At 38.2% G+C, this 15611-nt stretch overlaps 1 protein-coding gene across 3 annotated transcripts in view; it reads right to left on the bottom strand.

Annotated features, from left to right (window-relative positions):
• Positions 1 to 15611, bottom strand: part of CEP170B (centrosomal protein 170B) — a 105799-nt gene that overhangs the window by 42813 nt on the left and 47375 nt on the right. For all 3 annotated transcript variants that reach the window (XM_074213239.1, XM_074213241.1, XM_074213240.1), the window contains 4 exons: positions 13762 to 13820; positions 11431 to 11569; positions 4559 to 4672; positions 858 to 1340 (listed from right to left, as the gene is read on the bottom strand). In XM_074213239.1, the coding sequence (XP_074069340.1) occupies positions 858 to 1340; positions 4559 to 4672; positions 11431 to 11569; positions 13762 to 13820 (795 nt within the window). The remainder of the gene's footprint in view (positions 1 to 857; positions 1341 to 4558; positions 4673 to 11430; positions 11570 to 13761; positions 13821 to 15611) is intronic.

Raw genomic sequence — 15611 nt, 5'->3', positions numbered from 1 at the left:
GTGAACTGCAGTCTCAACATAAGTCAAAAAAGTATGATGACAATTCCTACAGAAAGTCTTTGCCAACCCCACCTTGGCTGCCCACCACTATTCCAAAAATTCTATGGAATCTTAGATTGCATGCAGAGAAGGAAAAAAGTATCCCTGCCTGGTCAGACATGTAAAGAGAAGCATATTCAGTTCTAAAGGTCACATTTCTGAAGGGAAGCTCAATGGCCTACATAAAAGAGTGACTGGGTTTGAAAAGACATTTGCTTAGGGTCAAGGAGACTTAGAGAGGACATTTTAATTGCCTTCAAATACCTGAAAGGCTGTTATGTGACAAAGATCTGATAAGATTGGTTCTGCTTGGTCTGAGAGGGCAGGATCAAAAGAACTGAGGAGTAGCTGCAGAGATGGTTTTAGTTCCTCTTAAGGAAAATATACTACCCATGACAGGTGGTCAAAAATATGCTATCTTATGTCAAGGAATAGTGTGGGCTTCCCATTACTAGAGGGCTCAGGGTTAGTTGACCTCCTCTCTGGAGTTTGTAAAGGAGATTTCTGCTCAAATATGGCTTGAAAGATGCCCTCTGAGATCCTTTCAGCTCTGAGATTCTATGATAAGACAGAGGGAGGGGTAAGATGACCCCACCTGCTCTGAGGGCTAGAAGAAGAGCAGATGCATATGGGAAAAGCAGAGCATAAGGGAAAGACAAGCTCAGCCTCATAAGCAAGGTTAAAAGGATAAGTGCCTCCTACCCTGGTCTATTTTCTCAGTTGCAGGCAAACAGAGACTCACACAGAGTAGACATAAAAGTCTTCCTTTTCTCTTCCCCAGTCAAAGTCACACTATCTTGTTTATTAGTCCTACTTACCCTTCAGGGTCCGTACATGGACAGGCAGGTCACTCTTGGTGCTGTATCCATCCTCTGCAGTTCCTGGCCTTCGTATCAGGCTAGGATCATTCTGAACCAACCAATGTGCTACCTTGCTCTGGGCAGAGACCATGTCAGAAGCTGCAGCTTCCTTCACAAGAGGCCGCCGAGGTCTCAGGGAGAATTTGGTGACATGATCCTTGATCTTCACCTTACCAGGGCTACAGTCATCAAATTCAATGGTGAAGGAGGCATGGCTTTGCACTACTGGGGGTGCCCCACTCCCTCCTGGCTCCACATCTTTTGTGGGGACTTCATGAACCTGTTCTTCCACAGACTTGGAGATGGGCTGAAACTCTTTTGTGGGGATCTCAAAATAACTTGGCTCCCTCCGGAATGCAAATGCTGATGAATCCTGGCCATCCCGGTAGCTTGAAATGTTCCCATTGACCTCCTCATGCTGGGGAATCTCCTTGGTCCTCTCTAAGGGAAAAAGAAAGGGAACTAGTCCTACTGTTCACCAGACATCTACAATAATGACAATAATTACAAAGATAACAGCAACTCTCATGTCTGCCCAGCATTAGGTTCAGAACAATCTTGTGAGGCTGGAATCTATTTCCATAATTCAAGGACATGTTCTTTACTCCATGAGCCTCAGAATCTACCATGAGGGTCCAATAAGTGTAAAGTGCTTTAGGAATTATAAAGTCTAAGATGGCAAAGAAAAGCTAGGAAATTGCCTTAGAAATGATATTAATGGATTCTAGAATGTCAGAATCTATAAAAAGACAGAATGAAATAATTTTCCAGGTTAAGATAACTTAGAACTTCAAGAAAGGTCTGTCTCACTTGTGCAGAAGGGAAACACAACCCAATGCAGATAACATTGCCAGAGAGAGGCTTTTTTGCTATAGCACAGATTAGCAACAGAGGTCCCTTCATCCTAGTTCAGTAGGCTACTGGTGCAGCAGACCACTGTGAGGCCTCCAGACCCAGTACAGAAAGCAAACTGCAAATCCGAGGTACAACAGGTATGATTAGGCTGGGTCACCCTAACACAGTGGGATGCCAGCACTCAAGACCCTAGCACAGAAGTCAGTGACCAGGCCCCAGGTCCCAGGTCCCCAACATAAGAAACTTGGGACAGTGACCCCCATTGCCCCAGGAGCAGAGCTCAACTTTTAAGTCATGAAATAGGGGCGGCTAAGTGGCACAGTGGATAGATAGATAGAGCACTGGCTCTGGAGTCAGGAGTACCTGAGTTCAAATCTAGCCTCAGACACTTAATAATTACCTAGCTGTGTGGCCTTGGGCAAGCCACTTAACCCCATTGCCTAGCAAAAACTAAAAAAAAGTCTTATGAAAAAGTCATGAAATAGACTAAAAAATTATTGAAAATAGAAAAGAGCCCTGACCATAGAAGAGTACTACGGTAAAAGGAAAGATCAACATAAGCTTATAAGAGAACATAATATCAAAATGCCTACATGTGAAGCCTCAAAGGGGAAGATGAATTGGTCTCAAGTCCAGAAAATCTTCAAAGAGCTCAAAAAAAATTTCAAAAATTAAATGAGAGGAGGGGAAATATGGGAAAAGCAATGAGAATTATGCAAGACATGGTCAACAGCTTGGAAAAGGAAAGTCAAAATTGAATGAAGAAAACAATTTCTTAAAAAAATACATTTGGTCAAATGGGGAAAAAAATCTACTGAAAAAAATTCCTTAAAAAAAAGTAGAATTGATAAAATGGAAAAAGAATCTGTAGAAAATAATTCCTTAAAAATTAGAATCAGGCAAGTGGAAGCTAATGACTTTATGAAGCATCAAGAATCAGTCAAACTAAAAATCTCCAATTAAATATCAAGAAATTCTAAAAATCAAAAGAGATATTAATAAAATTGAATATAAGAAAACTATTGAATCAATAAATAAAACTAAGTTGATTTTATGGAAAATCTTTCTTTAATTTGATGCTTTAAAAAATAAAGAAGGCTAAATTATCAATATCAAAAATGAAAATGGTGAATTCACCAATGAAGAGGAAATCAAAGCAATAAATATGATCTATTTTGTCCAACTGTGTGTCAATATATCTGACAATCTAAGTAAAATGAATATTTACCAAAATATAAATTACCTAGATTAAAAGAAGAGGAAATAAAATACTTAAAAAACTCCATTTTCAAAAAAAAATTTGAATAAGTCATCTAGGGCCAGATAGATTTATAAGTGAATTCTATCAAACATTTAAAGAAAAATTAATTTCAATGCTATATAAACTATTTGGAAAAACAGATGCAAAAGGAGTTCTACCACATCCCTTTTATGATACAAATTTGGCTCTGAAGCCTAAACCAGAAAGAATTTCAAAAAAGGACCAATTTCCTTAATGAATTTTGATGTAAAAATTTTAAATAAAATATTAGCAAATTTAAAGCAATTTATGATCAGGATAATAAACTGTGACTAGGTGTTTATACCAGAAATATAGGGCTGGTTCAATTTTGGAAAACGATCAGCATAATAGACCATATTGAAAACAAAACTAATAGAAATCATATAATTATCTCAATAGAGGGAAAAAAAGTTTTTGACAAAAAAGCAGCCATTCCTATTAAAAACACTAGAAAGTACAGAAATAAATGAGGTTGTCCTTAAAATAAGTAATCTCTATCTAAAACTATCAGCAAACATTATAGGTAATAGGGATAAGTTAGAAGCTTTCCCAAAAAGATTGGGATGCAACAAGAATGCCCTTTGTCACCACTATTATTAATATCATACTAGAAATGTTAGCTTTAGTAATAAGAGAAGAAAAAGAAATTGAAGGAATTAAAATATACAGTGAGAAAACAAAAACTATCATTCTTTGCATTTGAGATGATGGTATACTTAGAGAATCCTTGAGAATCAATTAAAAAAACTACCTGAACTGATAAATTGCTTTCTGTGGGGGGAGGGAAGTAAGATTGGGGGAAAATTGTAAAACTCAAAATAAATAAAATCTTTAATAAAATTTTTTAAAAACTACTTGAAATAATGAACAACTTTAGCAAAGTTGCAGAATATAAAATAAACTCACATAAACTATCAGCATTTCTATATATTAACAACAAAGTCTAACAGCAAGAAATAGAAAGAGAAATTCCATTCAAAATAACTGGAGATAATCTTATAGTACTAAACTCTCTCCCTCTCTCTCACTGATTTTCCTTATCTTTAAGGTCCTCAAGCAAATTGTTCTGGATTTAATTGTGGTCATCATCGGATAACACACTGTTATTAAGCAGACTGTTCCATATAGGCCAGTAGGGTTCCCCCCACCCCAAACTATTAATGAGTTCCGGTCTTGGAATTATTCCTCTGTTATTTCTTTATTAGAAACATTTGTTGTCTATAACATATTTCTCTTCTTGGGATCAAACCTTGGATTTCATTAGGACTGCCATAAGACTGGAATACTCCCAGGGCAGGGCTGGTGTTTCTCTGCTTCTGTGTCTCTCAGGCCATGAGTTTATTGAGGATAGGAAACTTGTTTCTTACCCTGCCTACCCCAAACTTCTGAAATTCCTAAGGACAGGAGTCCTATCTCCCCATAAGACCAGAGTCAACCTTGGACAAGGGTCAATGGTGCCCTAGTGTCAGACCTGTGGACATAAGGACAGTCCTGGGTACTGGTTCCTGGCCTGGACCCTTACCTGGATAATGGTCCTCTTGCTGCTGATCATCTGGCCTATCCAATTTGTTGTTGCCATCATCCTCCCCCCACCATGAAGGTTGCCCATATAGTGGTGTACGGTAGGTCAATGGCTCTGGAAAGAGAAAAGAAGAAATTTCCATCACCTCAATAGTTCAGTTCCAAAAGCAAGACCAGTAGTCTCCCTCATGCAAAGGATGACATTTCCTAAATGAAGTCCTGTTCATGGGATACTAGATAGGATTCAAAAGGGACTTTAGAAGCCTCTTACATCAAAGCACTCATTTTACAATTAAAGAAACTGGGACCCCAGAGAGGGGAATAAGATTTTTCCAGGTGATATTCCCAAGGTAACAGAGGTCATCTGTAAACCCCAATTCTTTGACTTCAAATTCCAGTGTCTTCTCCCTTACACAATGCTTGCATCTTCAAACCCATAGTGGTTGCATAGTCCAAGAACAATGATTTACCAACCACAAGGTCTTATCATTGATATCAATTAAAAATAAGACTATTAAAAACAAGAGCACTTGAAAGTACTTTGATCATAACAAACCCGTATGTTATTTTTTTTTAGGTTTTTTGCAAGGTAAATGGGGTTAAGTGGCTTGCCTAAGACCACACAGCTAGGTAATTATTAAGTGTCTGAGACTGGATTTGAACCCAGGTACTCCTGACTCCAGGGCTGGTGCTTTATCCACTGTGCCACCTAGCTGCCCTGACTGTGCCACCTAGCCGCCCCTAAACCTGTATATTAAGAAATACAAGTATCATTATCCAGATCACTCTTGCTCCCCAAAACCTGCCAGATAAATGGGATTCTCACCTCCTCCATGAAGCCCTCCTGACTACTGAGACCAACTCAGGACCATATCTCTAAAGTTGGAAGAGATTTTTAAAGTCATCTACCCCAAACCCCTGATTTTACAGATAAAGAAATTGTGTAATCTTGCCTGAGATTACACAGAAGATTTGTAGCAGAGTTAGATGAAGACTTAGCATCTCTAACTCCAAGCTCATCCTTCTTTTACCATCCCAATATCACATCTCTCCAAAGTAACCCTTATCTAAAGGTATCACCAGTAGGCATTTAATAAATACTTGTTTTCTTCCTTCTATAATCCTTATTTTTCTTCTTCATGAACTTTTTGAGGTGTCTGAACTGTGATTTCATTGATATAGATACTCCTAGCAAGGACATTTAGCTACTCTCTGAGTTCTCTGGTCCTACAGAGTGGTCTGGGGCATTGAGATTTTGAGTGACCCATGACCTCTGTCATTAGGAAGGACCCGATTCCAAATTCTGGCTCTTATCCATGCATCTTGTGCTTGCTTGCAAATAGATCTTAGGAGGAGACAAACACTGAGAGGAGGAATGAGTGACCAGCCCCCACATGGCTGCAAAGTACGAAAAAAATTGCTTAAAACTCTCATTTTCAGCAGCACTTGAATGACACCTGCCACCTTCTGCAGGTGCTTCTAATATATTTGATAATGGAAAAAGTTGACGGATACTGTGAGACACTAGTCAAAGTCAATAATCAGAAAGCATTGTACAAAGCAAAACAAAAACATTTTAATGGCTAAAGGAGAGAGGAAGGAAAGAATACAAGGAAGGGAGCAAGGGAGGAAGAGAGAAAGGAAAGGAAGAAAGGAGAAAAGGAAGAAAAATAAGAAAGAGAAAATGAAAGGAAGGAAAGAGGAAAGGGGGAAATGGAAAGAAAGATGGAATGGAAGGAAGAATGAGGAAAAGAAGAAATAAATAAGAGAAAAGGAGGAAAAAAGAAAGGAAGAATGATGGAAAGAGAGAAGAAGAGGGGGAGAGAGAGAGAGGAGAGAGTTGCAGTTCAGTGTTTGTCTCCTCCTAAGATCTATTTGCAAGCAAGCACAAGATGCGTGGATAAGAGCCAGCATTTGGAATCGGGTCCTTCCTGATGCAGTAGGTTTTTAAAAAGCTACAGGTTTGAAAACTATAGGTTTATATATTATATATATTTTAAAACAAAAGCAAGCTATACATAGATTAGCAGTTTCATGTACAGTCCTTTTCCTCTGCACTACTCATATATATATATATATATATTATATATATATATATATATATAAATTTCCATTTTATTTTATAATTGCTAAATTCAAAATAAATATGTACATTTTAATTTCAAAAAATATTAAGAATTTTTGAATATGCATTTGGTAACATCAGGTGAAACTCTTTAAGCAACTATTTGCAGACTAGTTTTATTACTCAAGATGATCTATATCTCACAACATTTATTTAAAATAAAAAAATTAAGGGGCGGCTAGGTGGTGCAGTGGATAGAGCACCAGCCCAGAAGTCAGGAGTACCTGAGTTCAAATACGGCCTCAGACACTTAATAATTGCCTAGCTGTGTGGCCTTGGGCAAGCCACTTAACCCCATTGGCCTTGCAAAAAACCTTTAAAAAAAGTAAAATAAAAAATTAAAATGGTGATTAAATAAATGAATGAGCTACCATCCAGATGTGCAGTTTGCCAAGAGATGAGATTATATCCTCCACTAGAGGGCACTGTGAACTCATATCTTAAGGTAAAAATTCATAACCTACCCTTCAATATCTACCTCAAAACTCACCCTGAGGGCCAGGAAGCACTTATAATTAGGTTTCAACAGCTAGTTTTAATAGCTAGTAAGGGCCTTTAGAGAGAATCTAACAGAATCCAATAATTTCACAGATGAGAAAAAAGAGAACCAAAAAGTAATTTACTCAAGAGCTAGAATTTAAGTAGACTCCTAATCTTCTTCCCTTTCCACTCTACCTTGACATCCTTCCTCATCCATCACCACTTGACAGATTCCTCTCAAAATCTCCACTCTTCAACACTGAAATACTAGTTTAAATGTTTTTCATGGACACATGTAGATAGGCAGCCTCCAGGTACAAGTCATGAATTCAAGTCTATTGAACTTGGGCAAGTTATTTCACCTGCTTCAGCTTTCTTTATCTGAAATATGGGGAAAATATGATTAGCATTAACTCACAAGGTCATTATGAGAAAAAAGTTTATAAAGCTTAAATGCTACAGAAATGGGAACTATTATCATTAATTATGGCAGTCACATGGTACAGTGCTTAGAACACTAGATGTGCTATCAGTAGAAACTAAATTCAATGACTCAGAATTTACTAGTTCAATGATCCTGGGTAAATCATTTAACTTCAGTCTGCTTTTTTTTTCTCATCTGTAAAATGAGAATAATAATAATAACATTTACCTTCCAGAGTTGTTGTCAGGATCAAATGATACAAATTTGTAAAGTCTTTTGTGAATCTTAAAGGAAAATACAAATGCCAGCTAGCAATTATTAATATTTTATAATTCCAGACTGAAGGAACACATATCCTGTCACATGGAAGTCAACCAAGTTGGGCTACAGTTAGATTCTAAGTATTCTAGTTCCATAAGAGGTCTTTTTATATATTTTTAATTAGAATTCAATATACATATATTGAATACCTATTGTGTACAAAGCATTATACAATTATTATTGTCAAAGTTAATAAAGTTGCTCATAAATAGAGAATGCACTCATTTTACAAATTCTTATTTAGAGTCAAAGAGATGGCTGTAGCCTAGCGAATAAGAGCCAGAACTGAAATTCTGAAAACCTGGGGCTCAAATTCTGCTTCTGATACATTTTAGCTATGTGACTGGGGCAAATCATTTAACTTCAAAGTATCCACATGGTTTTCTAGGACTAAGTTGCAAAGTCATAGCCAATCTCTACACCAGTAAAATCCTGGGCTTGGCCAGAAAAGAAAAAAGTCACAGAATTTGGGGGGGGGGGTGCCAGGGGGGATACCAAGGACCCTTCCAAGTCCAAGCCACTCATTTTATAGTAGAAAAAGCTGAGATCCAGAGAGAGCAAGGGATTAATTAGCCCAGTCATTATTCAACCAACATTTGTTGAGCATGGAAGATGATGAAAAGGATTCCACAATTAGCATATATACCAATTTTCCTTCTTAAATAGGTAATGGTTCTTGGTAATGTTTGTCTGTTTCTCAGCTAGGAACATTTTCTTGGAATGAGGACAGTCTTCAGTATCTACCATTTTAAACTTTAATTCCTTAGAAAGAATCCTATATCAATTTATCTACAGTGAACAAGAAGGCTTTCTCTCAGATCTCTCCCTCTTCCTAGGTTGGACTCAATCCACAGGGTCACAAAAAACTTGAGAAAGTCGAAAGACAGGCCCAGAGGTGGAGGCAGAGGCACCACAAACATGGCTTGCCCACTCCACCATCCCTCCTCAGTCATCCTCAGATGACTGGGCCTCAAAAATCATAGGCTGCAGCAACATGAGCCAGGGCCAAGGCTTCACCTCAAACCCAAAGAATTTCTTAGAAAAACTTGAAAAGGAAAAAGAGCTACCACAGGGACAACTCTCAAGATGCTGAATAGGATTTTGGAAGTGGAAAGCTTTCTGCCACACTGAAAGAGACACTAAAGAGAATGAATACTAAATCTAAAATGGGAAGATGTGTTCAGATCCTGAATCTGTACTTACTAGCAGACTTCAATTTCCCCCATCTATGAAATAAGGGAGATATATATATACACAAAAAAAATTTATAGCAGCTTTTTGTAGTAGCAAAGGGCAGGAGATCAAGAGGATAACCCTCAACTGAAGAATGTCTGAATAAATTTTCATACATAAATGAAATGGAATACTCTTATGCTATACTGATGAAATGATGAAGGTAAGAAACCTTCCCAGAGAAACCTGTAAAGATTAATGCAAAGTGAAGTAAACAGAACCAGTAGAATGATTTATAGAACAACACTAAAAATAAACAACTGAAAAATTAAAGAATTCCAATCAGCACAGTGACCAATCTCAGTGATGGAAGACCAATTTTCAGACATTGCCCATTTAGAAAAGTTTTTATCTTGATTATGCAAATTTGTTTCAAGGATCTTCTTTTTCTTTTCTAGTATGGGTGGGTGGGAGAATGAGAGGGAAAAAATAAGTCCCTGTTAATTGAAAAAAACTGAGAGAAAATATACAAAGTATATTCAACACTGAAAAAAATTGAGGGTGAAGTAGACTAGCTCTCAGACTCCTTCTTAGCCCCCAACTCTTAGGGACACCTAGTTGGTGCATTGGCTAGAGTGCTGAACCTGATGTCAGGAATACTCATCTTTCCAATTATAGAACTGGCCTCAGACATTTAATAGTTGTCTGACCCTGGGTAAGTCATTTAACCCTGTCTGCCTCAGTTTCCTCATCTGTAAAATGAGCTGGAGAAGGAAATGACAAACCCTGAATTTAAATTCTCAGACACTTATTAGCTATGCAAACATGGATAAATTTACCTCTGTTTCCTTAGCTTAAAATGAGGACTGAAAATAGCACCATCTCCATCAGGTGAGCTCCATGGGGCAGGGGCTCTCTTCTACATTTTTTGGTAACCCTGGTGCTTAGTACAGTTTTTGATATACAAAAGGTAATTAATAAATGTTTCCAGAGATGGAGCCATGCATCTTCCAAAGACGACAGTCTAGCAGCTTCTAGTACAAGCTACCAGATTTACAAAGCACTGTCCTCATAACAATTCTACAACATAGTTACTGCAAGCATTATACCTTTGTTTTACAGATGAGGAGATAAGCGATGGGCACAGTGGGGGCCCACAACCCTGCAGTCTAATGTTGCTAACTGCTTTGTGAGCTACTCAGGAACCTGGGACCAGATAGGTAACTGAATTAAGGAAAACGGGCTAGGGCTAAATGAATTTAACCTTCCTGGAGAAACTAAGGGGTAAATTTTAAAGAGTTCTACAAATTTTAGAAATTATTGTTATTTTAGCATCTATAAATTCTCTGATTGGTATGTTGTTCTTTGTAACACGTTTCTACAAGTCTATGAGTTCCAAAGGTAGAGCTTGGATCTGCTCTTCCTCTGTCTCTCCTAGACTATAAGCTCCACAAAAATCAATCATACCTTATCCATTTTAGGTTACCCCGTAAAACCAAGCAGGGAACTCCTATATCCAGTGGATGATTTAATAAATATTAAGCAACTGCAGGTGCATCATAATTAACTGTTTCAATACATTTCAATTTTTCCATTCACCTACCAGCTCAAGAAGTTCCAGTCAGTCTCTATTATTTCTAGGGTCAAACTTGTCAGGCATTTAAAGCCCTTTATCACCTGGTTCTTGCCTACCTTTCTAGACTTATTATATACATGGGGAACATCACCCTCTCTGCAAAGTATGCTAAAGTGTTCCTGTTTTCCCTCACATAAAACTTCCCTGTAACATGCGCTCTCTTCACTCCACCTCTTAGAATATCTAATTCCTTCCAAGTTCAGCTGAAGCTGAGCTCTCCCCATAAAGCTGTTTTTGATCCCCCTCAATTACTAATGCCTCTCCCATTCAAAATATTACCTAGATTTACTAGTATAAATTTGTACATATTGCTATATGTATATGTTGTTGTTTTCACCTAGAGAAGTAAACTCCTTGAGGGCAGGGACTATTTTATTTTTATCTTTATCTCCAACCTAGCACAGTGTCTGATGCTTAAGTAATACTCACTGGTTGATCCCTATACCCAGCTGGCCCTGCTACCCTCAAAAGAAAGGCAGAGATAAGGAGGGAAGTGGGGAGAAAACCCACCTGAATCTCCTGTCTCATCCATCCCCTGCCACTCCAGAGACATGTTAAAGGAGATCACTCACCAAAGGTCTTTCACAAACCTGACTCAAATATAAACCTATGTGCACCTGCACAAAGCATGCTTCTAGATAAACATGTGTCTATATCTGGGACATGTGAGCTCCTCCCTACCCCCTTCCCATACTTCATCCCTGAGGATTTTACCTGGGACAGGTCTCCGGTCTCCCTTCTCTGGTTTGGCCTGTGGGGATTCAGAATAAGGTCCAAGATCTGGTGGCGGGTCCCCTCGCTTCACAGTTGTGCCCTTAAAATTCATCTGCAGCTGGCTGGTATACTTCTCATGCTGAAAATCAAGGTCAGAAAGCAAAGATAATGAAAATTAGCTCACTCTAACTCCATCATGTTGAAAAGAAAAAATAATAATTTTAATACATTTTGTGATTTATAAAATGATGGGGATAGTGGGGAGTGAGGGGAGGAAGAAATACCAATAACTTAATAAGAGCTTTTACTCAATAATACTTTAAATTTTACAAAGCACTACCTTCAAAAAACTATTGTAAGATAGACAGTACACGTATCATCTTCATTTTACAAAGGAAAAAACAAGATTTGAAGCCAGGTCTCCTAAAACTAAGACCAGATTTCTTTCTTCTAAACTGCATTGACTTTCAAAAATAATAAATATTTATATGGCACTTTAAGGTCTTTTCTTTTTTCACAAAGTCCTTTCCCCCACAGTAGGGCAAGAATCTTTATCCCTATTTTACATATGAGGAAACTGAAGTTCAGATACGGGAAGAAGTGTATGTCCACACAATGGATAAATGGTGGAGACTGATCTCCAAATGCCAGAGTTCTTCCAGATGAGGAAATTCTAGATGAGATAACCAAGGTATAATGTGATTTGTCTGAAAACACAGATAGCAATCAGCTATTAGGGCCGAAATCCAGGTCCTTTGATTCCAAATCTAAATCTTCTATATTCCATCCTAGGTACAGTACTCAGGAGTCAAGATCTAAGTTCATCTGAGTCTCAAGATTTAAAAAAAGATTTAAAGGGATTTTAAAAATTTTTTAAAAAGGATTTTTAAAAGTTCAGAGTTTAAATCTGCCCTTGAACCTTTTTCAAACAGAGGGGCAGCGAGAATAGGAGATATAGGGTGTTTGGTAATTGGAATGAATGAAGCATAGATGCAGTGATTTTTACTCCGGGATATTAGTTAAGAGTTGGTAGAAACCTTAACCACTATCTAGTCTCACTCTGCCCCCATTTTACAGCAGGGAAGCTAAGACCCAAAGGAGGAAAGGCATTAATCTCGAGGTCACACTGAGTCAATAACAAAGCCACGACCAGAATCCACATCTCCTGACAGGATAATTTATTTTCAACCACACCACACTGCTGCTTTTTTCAGACTTATAATTCAGCAAAATGAAGCTTAATATTTAGAGTCAGGGTAGGTGCTATTTATTTAAGCAAGTCAATTCCCTCTCCCTTTACCTGAATTTCCTCATTTATAAAATGAGGAATTTAGACTAGATGATATCTAAGGTCTCTTTCCAGATCTTGATCCTATGATCACTGAGGTAAGAAATAGTTTCCCTGCCCTATTAGCACTTTGCCAGGATTAAAATAACAGAAGACGGATAATTAGGTGCTAAGGAAGAACTCTGAGGATGCTCCATCATTCAATCAAAAAAGCCACATTTAAAAAAAAAAGGCCACATTTTAGAAGCAGCCCCCAGAAAGAAGAAGGGTACGAGAGCCAAAAACAACAAGCCCATAACTTCCAAAGAAATGAGATGACATCCTCATCAATTTCTTTTTCACAGGACATAGAACTAGAAGAAACCATCTTGGTTCAACCTCTTCATTTTACAGATAGTGAACAGAGGTCTAGGACTAATGCCTTACTACCAGTGTAGCAAAAGGATCACTGGTTTCAAAGTCAGCTCCAGATTTCAGTTGTGAACTACCCACCTGAATGTGAACAAATCTTATTCTCTATCTGGGTCTTGGTTTCCTACTCTGTTAAATGAGGGGAAATGGGGTTGAACCAAGTGATTTCTGAGAGTCCTTTCAGCTCAAAATTATATTATCTTATACAAATCTCAGTGGCCACCTACTAGAAGCAGGAGCTTGGGAAAACCCCTTTTCCAACTTTGGGCTTTAATTATGTAACTGTATAATAAGGGGGTTGGATTACATGGTAGGTAAGGTCCCTTTCAAATCTAAATCCTATATATTAAAATAAGTGGAACATGAGTAAAGGGCTTTACTATCTTCCTTACCTATTGTTTCATCAGAGGCTCACAAAAGGCCTGGGAGAGAAGCAGGGCAGAGATAATTATTATCCTCATTTTATAGATGGGGAGACAGACCAACTTAGGGAGAGGAAATTTCCAGAGGTCAGACAGTGAAACCCACATACAAAAAGAAGTCTTTCCTAATTGCTTCACGATGGAAAGGTGAACATTGGATCTGTGCCACAAGACACTGGCCTCCCCTCCAGAAGCTGTCCAGTGACTTACCTTCAGAGCCTCTTCAGGGACTTTGTGTTGGACTCGTTCTAGCACGTACAGGTTAGAATGTAGACAAAGGCATTAAGGAAAGTACACCATGAGGGGGCCTCTCCTGGGGCAGCTCTACAAGCAAAGACAAAGCATCTGGTGGAAGCAAAGTGGTCTTTATTCACTGTGAGGATGTGAAGGGAACAAGGCAGGTCAGAACTATGCAATATTAAGGCTTGTAAAGTGCATTCTTCACAATGAAGCTATCCTAAGGGAAGGAATACAAATTTAGTTTTTTAGTTTGTTATTGTTTGTTAACAGACTCCGAGAGAAGTAGTAACCTGCCCAGAACCAACAGCAATATGACCAGGATTGTAGCCCCAATCTCACATACCCAGCTGAAATCACCTCACAGAATCTGCCAGCAGACCCTCTCACAGGAAATTATATTAGCCTGTGGTGCTACTGGGTCAACAGCATACAGTTCAGACCTATCCCATCTCCTCACATAATTGGTTCCTCATTGTCAATGAAATCAAATATACACTCCTCATTCTAACATTCAGGGCCCTCCACAATTTGGCTCTAATGTTTATTTCCAACATTATTTCATATAAGTTCTCACACATTCTGATTCAGCTAAATATTCACTATATGTAGAACTCATCCTCCCCTCTCCTACTTCCTAATTCATTCAGTCAAGCCTGTCCACATTTTCTGGAATGATTTCTCTCTTCATCATCATCTGACACAATCATAGACATCCTTTAAAGCTCAGCATAGAAACCTTTCTCTCTGAAACCTTCTCTGCTTCCCTTTCTCTATTCTCCACCTAGTGAAAATGATATTCTCTTCCTCACATTTTCCTAGAGTACATATATGGATTTCTCCTTACATCACATACTTACTTATCTACTCCTCTATTCAACAGTAATATCTTGGAGAGAAGAGATAGGTATTTTTCATTTTTGGATTCCCAACAGGAAGCAGAGAGCCTTACCAAATTACTGTACTTAATATATCTATTTTAATTGAATTGGTAGGTGGCAGGAGAATGATAGATTTAAAGCTGGGAGACTTCACAACACTTTAACAGGAAGGCACCTTTAAAACTTCCTGCTAGAGAGATGATCCAGGTTGGCTCAATGAGGACACCTTCCTATCATGCCTCACCATTCACATAGATATTTCTCCCTTCTCTACTCACTTCCTACAGATCCTAGACCCATGTACATATGTGTGTATGTATGTAGGTATGTACATTTGTATCAAGTACCTAATGGCTCCCTACCTATATCTTCTTCCTTCAGATTATAAGCAATGACAGAGTCTAGGTGTAGTCCTCTCTTACCACAGAATCACAGATTCTCAGATTTGGAAGGGGGTCTCACAAGTCCCTTAGTTCATGTCCTTCCTAAAAATATAAAAATTTAGTAAACACCTATTGAGTTCCAGCCATCACAGACAAAAGGAATATAAAGTTCTCTCAAGGAGCTATAGAGGAAGACAGCATATATATATATATACACAAATATGAAATAAAAAACAAAGGTGGGTTTTTTATAAAAAACAAAAGTGGGTTTTTTTTTAGAGGGGTTCACATAGATGGAGCACCTAAAGTGATCTATGAAGGACACAAAGCTCTCTAAGAAGAATAATTGTGGGGGGTAGAGCCAAGATGGTAGCGTAAAGGCAGCATTTCCTGGGAACTCCTTCCCCCTGCCCCAAAACTCCAAGAGCCGTAAAATTATGACTCTACTCAAAATTTAAAGGGGCAGAACCCACAGAAAGACTGAATGATACATTTTCCCAGTCCAAGATAACTTAGAAACTCCATGGGAAAGGTGTGTTTCATTAGTGCAGGGAGTTGG

The sequence above is a fragment of the Macrotis lagotis genome, chromosome 1, assembly GCF_037893015.1.
Source record: "Macrotis lagotis isolate mMagLag1 chromosome 1, bilby.v1.9.chrom.fasta, whole genome shotgun sequence".
Classification (NCBI taxonomy): domain Eukaryota; kingdom Metazoa; phylum Chordata; class Mammalia; order Peramelemorphia; family Peramelidae; genus Macrotis; species Macrotis lagotis.
The sequence above is the reverse complement of the archived record's forward strand: the minus strand, read 5'-3'. Positions and strand labels throughout refer to the sequence as shown.